A 13,364-nucleotide genomic window follows, 5' to 3' on the forward strand; every position below is an offset into this window, starting at 1 on the left:
TCCCAGGTTATTTCTACCTTCTGAATCCAATTCTCCCTGTGCAACAAGAGAACTGTTTGGTTCTGCAAACATAAATTGTATCTAGGATATACTGTGACCTATTTAACATATATAGGACTGCTTGCCATTTGGGGGAGGGGGTGGAGGGAGGTAGGGGAAAAATCGGAACAGAAGTGAGCGCAAGGGATAATGTTGTAAAAAAATTACCCTGGCATGGGTTCTGTCAATAAAAAGTTATAATTATTAAAAAAAAAAAAAAGAAAAGAAAGGAAAATTCCAAAAGACCCATGATGAAAAATGCTATCTACATGCAGAGAAAGAACTACAAAGTCTGAATGCATACTGAAGTATACTATTTTCACTTTTTGGAGGTTTTTTCTTTGTCATGGTTTTCCCCTTTTGTTCTGATTCTTCTGTCACAACATGACTAATATGGAAATATGTTTAACATGACTACACATGTATAGTCTGTATCAGATTACTTGCTGTCTTGGAGAAGGAGGAGGTAAGGGAGAGAGAGAGAAAAATTTGGAACTCAAAATTTTACAAAGATGAATGATGAAAACTATGTTTATATATAATTGTGGAAAAAATACTACTAAGCATTAAAAAAACATAAAAAATATCATTAAGCATAAAAAGGGGGGAGATGAGATCAACAGAAGGACTGACCACTAAACAGTGGCCCACATGCTATTGAAGACCTAAGAGCAGAGCTCAGAACAGAATAGTCAAGAAATAGAGAACATTTCCAAAAGTTAGCTTGGCAAGTACTAGATGGGAGCCCATAGCTAGGTGGTAGTTCATCTGAAAGTACCGGCATTTAATGGACAAAAAATTCAGCACACGTATATAGTACAAAGGCAACTAAGAAAGTCAATGTGGTAGCCTGCCTTAGAAAAGACACAGCTTCTGTAAAAGGAAAGGTGATAGCACTGTAACCTCTCCTAAGGAGATCACAGCAGCTGTGGGAATTCATTTTAGAGGTTAATTAAATAAGACGGTATGCTGATCCAGAGAGTGCAGCTAATAACCAAGGTATTGAAGAATAGCAGCATTTGCACTTTTTATACCACTGACATGAGAGAAGTCTTGTAAACTATAAAGTGAAATAATATGTTGTTATTATTCAATCCTTTCAGTTATGTCCCACTTTGTGAATCACTTTTGGAGGTTTTTTGAAAGATGCTGAAGCAGTTTGTCATTTCCTTTTCAAGCTCATTTTATAGACGAGGAAACTGAGGCAAACAGGATTAAGTGACTTTTCCAGGGTCGCACAGCTAATAGCTCTGATTTGAATTTGTGAAGATGAACCTTCATGCTCTAGGACCAGCCCTCTGTGTACCATGAAGCCTTCTAGCTGTCTGGCAGGAAATATAAGTTACCATTGTATAAACACAAATCTGGGGGCTTCTACATAAAAAGAAATAACTAACAAAGACAAAAAGAAATTCTTAGCTTTGAAACTACAGATTTTGAAAATACTGTTACTATGGCAGCCAAAATACTGCTAGAACAAAATAGTGAAGGAAAACTCTTTTTTTTTTTTTTTTTTTTTTTTTTTTTTTTTTTTGCTGAGGCAATTGAGTTTAAATGATTGCCCAGGGGTCACACAGCCAGGAAGTGTTAAGTGTCTGAGACCAGATTTGAATTCAGGTCCTCCTGATTTCAGGGATGGTGCTCTATCCACTGCATCACCTAGCTGCCCCTAGGAAAATTCTTTAAGGCAATTACCAATAGCACATGCACAAAAAGACACCAATGATAAAAATAATTACCAATTGATATTTAAAATGAAGAAAAAGTAAAAAAAATTTAGGAAGAGTTCTCTGGTGTCTAACCTAGAACAAAAAATAACAATTAAAAGGATCTGGAACTATTTAATTTAATGAAGCTAAATTGTATGTCAGCTTGAAAAAATATTTGAATTTTAGTTGTGTCTGTGAGCCTGGGGATAGAGTAACAAAACTGGCAAACTGGCTAAGGCAAGAAATGGGTAGACATGATTTAACTCATGTAAAACATTAGAAACAATAATAATAAAAAAGCTTTTCTAATTTTGTCACTCAAGACCAGCAGATTTTCCTACAGTTCCCATTATTCTGTACAGTCTTTGAAAGTCAATCCAAAAATCATATACGTCAACAATTTTTGAGCAGTGTCAATTTTGCAATATTCAGCAGCTGATAATCCAGTTTTTGTTTGTTTCACTGGAATTAATACTAGAGAATTAGCAGAGAAATAACAGTGTTGAAAAACAAAATGGAACATTTTCTTTTAGAAATTGTGATGAGAGGGAAAACAGTAAATTGGGGAAGGAGGAGAATTTATAGCAAATGTCTCAGATAAAAACCTCATTTCTCTAATATATATAGAAGTGAATTGAATTTATAAGAATAGGAGTCATTTCCCAATTGACAAATGATCAAAGAAAATGAACAGGCAGTTTTCAGGAAAAAAAAAAATGAAAGGTATTTATAGTCACATGAAAAAATGTTCTAAAACACTGGTGACTAGAGACACAAAGATTAAAACATTTATCTAAGTATTTATTTGGTATTCTAAAGTACCATCTCATTCTTATCACATTGGTTAATATGACAAAAAAGGAAAATGATAAATGTTAGAGGGGATTGGGAAAAACTGGAACACTAATATACTTTAGTTTTGAACTGGTCCAATCAACAATTTGGAACTACCTTCAAATTGTTTTAATCTGCTGATTCAGCAATACCACAAATAGGTCTAGAACCCAAAGAGATTAAAAAAAAAACAAACAAAAGGAAAAGAACCTGTTTGTACAAAATTATAGTAACTCTTTATGTTGGAACTGGAAATTGACAGGATGTCTATCAACTGGGGAATGACTGAACAAGTTGTAACAAAATGTTATTGTGATGAAATGTTATTGTGCTGTAAGAAATGATGAGCAGATTATAGATGAGATCCTGAGGCAAACAGGATTAAGTGACTTGCCCAGAGTCACACAGCTAATAGTTCTGATTTGAATTCGTGAAGATGAATCTTCATGCTCCAGAACCAGCCCTCTGTGTACCATGGAGCCTCTTAGTTGCCTGGCAGGAAATATAGGTTACTATTGCATATAAACACACTCTGAATTCTAAAACCTGGAGACTTTCAACATAAAAAGAAATAACCAACAAAGATAAAACTAAATTCTTAGTTTTGAAACTATAGAATCTAAAAATACTGTAACTATGGTTTCAGAAAAACCTGGGAAGACTTACATGAAATGATTCAGAATGAAGTGATCAGAACCTAGGGAACACTGTACATGGCAACCAAAACATTGAACAATGACCAACTGTGAATGACTTATTCTAATAGATACAATGATTCAAGACAATTCTTAAGAAAGTATGATGAAAAATGCTCTCTACCTCCAGAGAAAGAACTAATGGAGTCTGAATGAAGATTGAAACATAATTTTTAAACTTTCTTTATTTTTCGTGTGTGTGTGTGTGTGTTGGGGAGAGGAGTGCTGTGGGTTTTTGGTTTTTTTTGCAACATAGCTAATATGGAATTATATTTTGCATGACTTCACAAGTACAATCTATATCAACTTTTGTTTGCCATCTCAAAAAGGGAGGAAGGAGGAAGAGAAAGAATTTGGAACTCAAAATTAAAAAAAAAAAAAATGCTAAAAATTATTTTACATATAACAGATATCTTTAATGAAATAATAAATAAAAATGTTGGTGGGGAAAGAATTGCATTAGGTTTCTGGAATTTTATCTGTAAAGACAAAGACCTTTGTTTCCTAGATCTTGGCCATCAAAATACCTAAGAAAGATATATCTAAGAAGTGTAACATTGCTAAAATCAGATCCAACGTTTCCATTTGAACTGCTGAAAAGGCCTGTGCTCAACCTCTAAGAGGTAAAGTTAAAACCCACAGAGATAATGACTCACAAAGAGGATGTGATGCAGGCATGACTTCTGGCAACAAGATTCTGGGCAGACTGTCCATGTGTCTATAATTTCAGAATAAGCTTAAGATTACTCACCTGGACTAAAGAGCACTATGGCTTTCAGATAGGCATACTCATACCCATCCAGGCAGAGTTTGACCATACTGTTACAGAACTCTTGCAGCTTAAAGATGTGTTCCATCATGACTTTTCCTCTCTCTGTTGACAGTTTATCTGGAATGATAGAAAAAAATCCTAGTATTATGGAATTATAGAAAAATGACATTTCATTTTTTACATGTTGTTTGATCGGTCTGACAATTCTGATAAGTCTTACTAAACCTGAGAATTTCTAAAGAGGACATGAAAATAAAGTAATAAAGCAAGGCAAAAAGAGGAAAGCTCTTCAGCATATAAAAACATGCAGAAAAGTACTAAAGGCAATTATTTCCTCTTCATAAAGTGTCACAAACCTAACATTTAGAAGTGTGAATCCAAAAAAACACACTCAAAAAACTACAATCTGCCAAAAGCAAGAATAATTAAAATACTCTAAAGATTTAAAATTCTGGGAACAAAATTTACTCACATTTATATTTCTTTGAGGACAGGAGGGAGGAAAGCAGAAATACAATCTTCCAGAATTTTAAAATGTTATAAATAACATCTCAAGCTATAAAGTCTAGCATGATAAGTATCTGGATAGAAACAAAGCCTAGAGACCTAAAAGTAAGATTTATTCAAGTTCAAGGATAAAAAATGACTGAAGCAAAAGAAACTTAAAGGATGAAATACTTAGGTCAGTCATCTTCTGAAACTGACAAAAGACAAGTAAGTTGTAAGTGCTGCTCGGACCTTGCTGTCAGCTCCTCTGCACACATGGCAGTATTAACATGCGATCTCTTATTGATAAAATTAAGACACACAGTTAAGTTACTGGGATACAAACCAAGAATTTCTGAACCCAAATAACTGCCTTAAAAAAAGAACTAATATAGCTATCAGCATTCAAACTACCACTATCTGATAAAGATAATCCTTGAGGGCAGCCAACTCCTTTTAGCCTGATTCTACATTTATCAGAAAACGTGGTGATAATTAATCCAGTTTGCTAATATGTCAATGCTAGGATGAAGTTAGGATAACCAGATAATGTGAGTATCTAGTCATTTCACCACAGAAGTTAACAAATTTGCTTTTTGGGCAAGTCAACCTCAAGTGAGTTTGGAAGATATTATTCTAATACCCATAATGCTACCCATTATTGCAAATCTAGATGCTCTTTTTTCTTAATTCTTTAATAAAAATCTGATAATTAATGTAAAACAGGAAAAGAGGTACTTGATACATATAAGACTTCTATAGAAACTTTTGGACATCAAGTTTTTAAATGTTCACCTAAACAAGATTCTGTAAAACATTCTCGTCTATCCTGAAAAAGAAAAGGAAGCTTTTTTTTTTTTTTTACCTTGCTGAAGGCTATTGTGAAGACGATTAACAAATGCTGCTAATATCATGGCCACATTCATTACTTGGGAGCACTGGGCAAGACCAAGGGTAAAGAGTTCATTCCAATATGCTTTCACTAATGAGATACTGTTTTCTTGACTGTAAAGAGAAAAAAGGCAACACAATGCAAAATTTAGTTTATTTAATTACTATCCATCAACAATATATAATAAGAATATTCATTTAAAAAGTAAACTGTAGTTAAGCTAAAATGACATTGAGAAGATTACAGAAGGAAGGATCATCATGACTAATTCTATGACTTAAAGAGTTAATAATTAATGAGGTAAATAAGTAAATATTTCAACCTACTTGTATTAAATTCAGTCTATTCATCTGAGACATATTCACTGTTGTAAAAGTGTACTAAATCTATGCAAATTTGGAGTTTCACTTCATATTTCTCAGTGACAACAATTGTAAGCGAATCATGTATAAAATCTCTAAAAATCCAAGTACACAAATGAACCTGATAAAGCGAACATTTCCATAAAATAAGTGAGTTAAAAATCAGAAGTCTTATTTATCATCTACTTTCAAATCTTGTAATTTTTTTGAACCTTATTAAAATTACTAGAAAGTTTATTTACAAGTTTTAAAAGGAATTTCCTAGGAAAGAGATCATTTGATTTTCCTAAAGATTACAAATTATGGGTTGTGAGTTATATTCTATTATAGGATTATTTTATCTATTTCTTTATTCAGTTTTACTGATCCCTGTCAGGAACATCATTCTTATTTTACGATGGATCCTGTCTAACACAATCATCTCTTGCAACCAATATAACTTAGAGCTCTTCTTCGTAAGAAAACCTAATAGTACTGCAACATTACACAGCTGTAGTCCCCCACCTCTGAGCAGAGATTTTAAGGGCATTTTGCTAAGAAGAAGATAAAAGAGGTGAGAGTGGGCAACCCTGAATAAGAACAGTGATCAACAACTAGCAAATGGTTAGATACTAAAAATGAAGTCACTGATCCATGAAAAATGTAACATTCCAATTCAAGTAACAGCAGTGATAAATTTGAGGGGAAGATTAATGGCTTTTACTGATGGCTTCTTATTTCCCCATGTATCTTCCCTAGTGCCACAGATACCTCTCTAATAAGAAAGAAAACCATTAAGCAAAATAGATTCCGGCACCTGTAATGCAATGGAGGAAAATGTGTCTCATTAAACGTTTTCTCCAGTCAAGCCTGTTTACCATAATTAATCAGTCTAGCTGCCTTTTATAATATGATTTTTATTTAAGTTACTAAAATTGTTGTAGAAGTGATGATCTTGCTTTCTTCTCTCTACATCATTGTTCCCCTGAAGTCCTCTGAAATCCTTTTATTTTAGAGTTCAAAAATATTACATCATATCTAAATAGGATAACTATTCAGCCATTCTCAATCAAAGGATACACTCTTTGTTTTTAAGTTGTTTTTTGCTGCCAGTATATTTTGTTTTATGTGTAAATGTTCTGCCTTTGATCTCTGTGGGGTTTATGACCTGTAGCAGAATTGTTAAATCTGTTTAGTGAATTCTGTCACAATGCTCTAAAAAGCAATTTTGATATTGGCCCCTATCAATAATCCAACCTACATCCTCATTAAAAGTTTAAGTAAAATGTTCTGCTTTAGTCTCTAGATATTGAGAGATGGAGAAACTGAGGTTGAATTGAAGTACAGGAATTAACAAACCAGAAGGAAATTAGATTAAAGATACTGCTTTGGAAGACAATGGACAAGAAGTAGGAATAGAAAAGTCCCTCTACTCATCAGAAGGAACTGGAAAGCTTATTTTGTCTGAAACTAATCAAGTAACACTCTATTCCCTAACTAGGAGCTAAGACAGAGGAGTGTGTGCTTTAGCAGAAGAGGCAGTGAAAAGGTTGCATCATGATGAGAAAAAAGAAAGAAAAGGGCCTAGAATATACTGCGTTCCTATGAACTCTATCTACCAGTAAAGCCACTTTGCTCATGTTGAGTCTGCATTTGTACATTCACTCCTATGAAGAAGTTGGCAAGGCAGGACTGTTATCTGCATTTTACAAAAGGTGGAAAATGCAGCCTTAGAGGAACTACCCGGGAAGCTCTTTGCCAAAGTTCCAAAGGTCTTTGTATTTCTGAGGTACTTAGCTCCTTCTACCTTGTTATCATAATTATTTGTCTAGATACTCTTAGTAGACTTTAAGCTTCCTGAAGGCAGGGACTGGCTAAGACATCTAGGCCAGTGATTTGCATGTAGCAGACATTTCTATTTGATTCATCAAGAAAGTATGGGACAACTTTTAAAACGACTGATTACATTTTGCTTTTGAGCTTGAAAAGAAATGAAGTAAAAACCCCCTTAAGAAACAGGTCTGACTGGTGTAAGTTGGGAATACACTGAAGCAAATCCACCCACTGTGCGTTAATATTAGCTACCTGTGGGAGAGAAAAGTCAAGAGAACAGGAAGCCATATGAGAAGCCAGGTTTCAGGGAAGTCTTTTCCTGTGTCCAACAGCCCTGTCTGCCCTTCACAAGAAGGGAGAGCAACACAGAGCACAGTCACTGTAGCCCGAGCGTCAGAGGAGCGGACAAAGAGCCTCCGCGCAGGGCCTGGCAGGCCATGGGAGCCAACATGGAGGGAGTGGGCAGCGCTGCGGCGCCCTGAAGCCTCTCCACACAGGATACGAGTCTCTGCCTCCTATGGGGGGCCTGGAGGGAAGGGGGAGGGAGCAGACTCCAAAGACTCTGAGGGGAAAATGCACAGTTCAGGGCAAAGAGGCCCTGAAAGCAAAGTCCAGCTCTGTCATAGCCCGCAGGACCTCGGCCGAGTCCCACTTCTCTGGACTTCGGTTTACTTTTCTTTCAGTAAGTTTTATTCTATGAAACTACTCTGAAGCGTCAAGTCTCGCCAAACCACAGTCGGTCCACCAAGCAGAGGGAAGGAGAGGGTGCTCTGAAGATGGTCAGGACTAAATAATGGGGGCTTAAAGGGCTGGGAAGTGTGAGACCGGACCAGCCTCCGTTTCCTCATCTGTCAAACCGAGACCACCAGAGCCCTAATTCCCAAAATGTTTGGCTCAGGGCATGGAGTGCAGGAGGTGCTGCAGAGGAAACAGTGGGTTTGGGCATGATGACAAGTCACCCAAAGAGGGCCCGAAGGCCGTCAGCAAGGTGAAAACAGAGACTGGACAAAGCTGACCAGAAGGGACGTCTGAGTCCAGGGAGCTGATGAAATCCCCTCACAAGAGTGGTGGGAGAAAAGAACAGGGCCCAAGGCGAGCTGGAGGGACGTGGAGAAGGAGCTGGGAGAGCCAGAGAAAACAGCAGCACGGAATGTGAGCAGAGAGTTAAATGGGTGTCCCAAGGCCTCACTGTGACTGAGAGACCAGGAGGCCAGAAGGCCAGCTAAGAGAGGCAGAGGAAAAGGGGCACAGAGAGACCCAGGGGTCTCGGGGAGTCTGCTGGGGCAGCAGCTGGGAGAGGGAGGCAGAGAGGAGCTGGAGAAGGTCCTTGTGCACTGAGGCTGACCTTGTCTAAGAGCAGGGGAGCCAGGGAGAAAGACTTCTGAGGGGCAGAGATGGCAAGGAGGGGCAAAGAGGAAGCTCGGGGCACATCCTGGCTGGGGGGACCGAGAGCAATTCTGCTCGAGACTGCTAGTGGCAGAGCCCATCCAGAATTTCCTGTATTGATAAAAGCAGAGCTTCAGTTTTTGTCCTCAGGGGTGAGAAAAATGAAGGTGAAATGACTTGTCCATGGAAATGGCAGTGAATATCAAGGAATAGACTCCCAACTCTTTTCTTCCTGATTCTGAGTGCAGTACTCTTAACTAGAGACATTTTCTAAGCATTATAAACAGTTGAACAAAGTCTAAAACAGCAGAGTTCAGGGTCTGCCTCTTGAACCATTCCAGCTACTGTGGTCTCTCAGCATAGCCCGACCCCACCCCAGGGCCTCCAAGGTGAAGGCTTTCTAAGACTATACTGTGCAAGCTTTGTCCCCCTATTCTGGCCAATCAGAGTATTTCTCACCAGATGTTTTCTACATCAATGAAATCATAGGTCTAGACAATAATTGAGGATTTTTAAAACTTAACTAATGAAGCCAACGACCACTAGAGTCTATAATCTATGTAGATTAAGTTAGTAAATTAGACAGCTGATGCTCCAATGAATACCTTTGAATACTATCACTTCATCATTTATCCTAATTTCATAAATCCCTGTGGCAGTCAGAATGAAAGCGATTTTCCCCTCAGACTACAGACAGTCATTCTGAAGGCTATGGAAGTAATGATACCATCACCTGAAGTTTCAACATTCTTTTTTTTTCATCCCTTCAATACATGGTTTAATTACAATGGGCAGTTATAAGACTTAAAATCAATGGTGTTCTAGATGGCAAGGTAATTAAAATGATTTCCACTGAAAGATGCCATTTCTTTCACTACTGTTACTAAAATAATTTGATATGTGCACTATTAAAGATAAAAATATCCTTTTTACTTTCTGAGGTTTGAGCATGTCAATCAGCAGTTATTAACATCAAGTAAATTTGCCTTCTACTGAAAAATAAAGGAATGACCAAAATAGATTTCAAAAAATAATTATTTTTGTTCACCAGAGGGGAAAATTAGGCAAATCGGTCACAGTGTTTCTGGCATTTTTTTCAGGTTTCCATCTTTTTGTTTTATGGTGTTCTCTGGGTAGTAGAAGGGGACAAGAAGCATAGGCAGAAAAAAGGACAAAGAATGAAGCACCAGAGGGTTCTCTGACCTTCAGCATCCTTCTCTGCCACATGAACCAAGGTGACAACTCCCTACCAGATAATCTTACTTCAGAAAATTATATCTGCATACTAAATTTAATGCAAGCTGATTATTTTGGAGCTATTCTTATTCTGAAAAGTAACTAGAAACTACAAATAAACATTTTTTAAATAACACAGAAAAAATAACTAGAATTCTTGATTTATTACTTAAAAATTTAAAAAAAAAAAACAATACACCACCCTTCATTCTTGTTCCCAGATTTCTTATTCAAAAAACAGTTTTGTGATGAATAGTGTTTATATTCAAGATTTTCAAAACACTCACCCCAGAGCCTGGAAGGATGGAATGGAAAGTGCCCAGTGCATGGACAAGAAGAGTAGTCTGGAGGCAGACTCACCGATGTAGTGAACATTCAGGTATTCCGGCATAGGAGAAGGCATGGTAAGCTAGTGGTGACAGGGGAGTTAGATAAGTTATCTCATGACTAAAAAATCTAAATACATTTATTTATTTTGAATAAACTGGGAATGAGCAGAAAATTATAGTTTAAGTCTTGCCAATATGCATGCTGGTAAGAATGTAAAACTCTTAAACTCTGTCATATCTTCTTTTCAACCAAAGGCATTTCCAAAGGATCACAGACCAAGGACTGCGAAGGGACCCCAGAGGCCAACCCTCTCACTCTAACAAACTGAAATCTAACAATGTTAATCATCTGCCCAAGGTCACACAGCCTCTGACTTCAAATCTAGCACAGAACTATGTTCAGATTCGGATTGAGTCTGGTATCTGAATAACTGCAAATAACAAACACACCTATAACAACATCCAGTTCTTTTTTTTTTTTAATTTTATTTTTTATTATAGTTTTTTTTATATACAAAACATATGCATGGGTAATTTTTCAACATTGACCCTTGCAAAACCTTCTGTTCTACTTTTCCCCTCCCCTAACTGGCAGATAGTCCCATACATGTTAAATATGTATAACATCCAATTCTATAAAACGAAGCTGTGTTGGGCACTGACCAACAAATATAGCTTTGCTGATATGGATATACTGAATACTGCTTAATAAGAATTACTACATGATGGAGAAGTTTCTCTGTAACAAATTCCAGATGAGAGCAGTAAATATATTTAAATTTGAATTCACAGATACAAAACCACCTGGGAATATTTCAGATAGTTTTCAAAAATCTTACCAGATAATTAAACTACATGAAATAAAACTTAAGCTTAAAAAAAAAAAAAGCTGTGAAATTCATTGCCTTTTTCTAAGAAAAATGATCATTGTCTTTTATAAATTATCTACTTTTCCCACCCAATAAAATTAACCAATTGTCTAGATGTTTGCCCTTCAAAATCTTCATAAATATTTGGAATTTTGTTCCTGCCCTTTAGGCCAGCCAACTCTAGCTCAATGATGACTCCTAAAACTAAATAATCTTGTAGAAAGACACATTAGAAATTATCTAGTTGAAACTCCTGCATGAAGTATTAAAAATTATACCAGCTGCATAAAAATCATTCCCCCTCTTTCCACTATTTATAGTCACATTAATGCTGTCATAAGAGTAACTGGACTGGATCAAATAGATGCAAATTCTGAATATCTGACTATGTGTTAGATAAACGGCATTTTAAAAAGATTATCATGGAACTGTTAAAAGACATTTTGTTTTGACTAAAGAGACAGCTAAGAGACAAAGAAACACTAATGTGATAAAGGTAGTTACATAATCAAAAGTAAGTATTTTAGTGTTACAGGGGTCCTTGAGGTACATTTAGTTTCACTCATACTAGAATAAGAATCACCCTGATAACAATACTCCAACAAGTGACCATCCATCTTCCACTGAAGGGAGATCCATTATTTTTGGGAGAAAAACATCCATTCTACTTTTGAACAGTTGTCAGAATTTCTCTTTGGCATTCTCATTTATTGCTGCTAGCTCTTTTCTCTGGGGCCAAACAGAAAATGTATAATTTCTGTTCTGACTAAAGAAACTAAAAGATATTATTAATCTCTCTTCATGAGGCTAAATTTCACAACCCGATTTTAATAAGAAGGTTGGACATATTCATAGTTACTGTTTATAGTTCAGAAGGACAAATTGACAAGAAATCAGACTACAAGTCCTAACACATAACCATACACACAAGGAATGTGTTTTATTTTCTTTTTAAAAAACTGATAAAGATAGCATCTTTTGAATGTAGCTTTTGTGTATTTAAATACCTTACCTATTATGTTCTTAACAAAATTTGAAGTTTTATGTAGCACTGGTGATTGGATTTTGTAAGGGAATAAAACACATTCTCTATCGATTAGTGAGGAAGCTGCAATGATATTCTTCAGATCAATTTCCATTGTTCAGTATCTGCCATTGTATCATGGCAAAGATTATGGTCATTTTTATTGCTACTAGATGTTAATATTTAAAAAATCAAATAGAAGATTAATTGAAAAAGAAGGGATTTTAGACTGATGAAACATGCTATCCTTCATCTGCCAGAAATCAAGATGAAGAAGGAGACATAAATTTGTGGACATAGTCAATTAAGAATTTTGTTTTTCAAAGTTAGGAATACTTGCTAAAAGAATTTTTCTTTCTTTTTTCTTTTTCTTAGACAGTGAGAGATGGGAGAGAGAGAAAAAGAAACACTTGTTAACTAAAAAACAGTATTTTGAAAGAACAAAATTTTAAAAGAAAAAAGTTTCAGTTCAAAGTGGTAATTTCAAGTCTAACAGCACTCTTACACATTAATATTAAACTTCCTATTGTAAATTTTTGAGTACTTGTCACTTCTTCTATTGAACTGTGAGATCATTGAGGGTAGGGATTATGTCTCATCTCCTAAACTGAGAAACAATGCCATCTTATTTAGATATGTATATATAAACAAAGTCAGGTAATGAAATAATGGTTTAGGGATTACTGATAAAACACCTTTCCTTAAATACATTTTCTGCTGCACAGTGACTGAAAGCTTCAAATCAAGGGCCTTCCATTTCTAAGATAGCTTCATGGTCTAGGCCTCAAGCAACAAATTTTAATGAGGCTTAAAAAAGTACTTTGTGACTTTTCATCAAGGCAAATTAAACAAAGTAAAACAGTGCTGTTATTAGAAATAACTTTTTAACAAAAATCCCATTATCAAAACTGGACATTAA

The 13,364-nt window shown here is 35.8% G+C and overlaps 1 protein-coding gene across 2 annotated transcripts in view; it reads right to left on the minus strand.

The window, feature by feature from the left end:
• Window positions 1-13,364, minus strand: part of NR2C1 (nuclear receptor subfamily 2 group C member 1) — a 102,780-nt gene that overhangs the window by 9,670 nt on the left and 79,746 nt on the right. The window contains exons 10-12 of one of the 2 annotated variants that reach the window (XM_052000843.1): window positions 10,511-10,632; window positions 5,401-5,540; window positions 4,029-4,166 (exon numbers count right to left, since the gene is read on the minus strand). In XM_052000843.1, the coding sequence (XP_051856803.1) occupies window positions 4,029-4,166; window positions 5,401-5,540; window positions 10,511-10,632 (400 nt within the window). The remainder of the gene's footprint in view (window positions 1-4,028; window positions 4,167-5,400; window positions 5,541-10,510; window positions 10,633-13,364) is intronic. The other variant, XM_052000844.1, reaches the window with a different exon arrangement.

Source organism: Antechinus flavipes, chromosome 5 (genome assembly GCF_016432865.1).
Source record: "Antechinus flavipes isolate AdamAnt ecotype Samford, QLD, Australia chromosome 5, AdamAnt_v2, whole genome shotgun sequence".
NCBI lineage: Eukaryota > Metazoa > Chordata > Mammalia > Dasyuromorphia > Dasyuridae > Antechinus > Antechinus flavipes.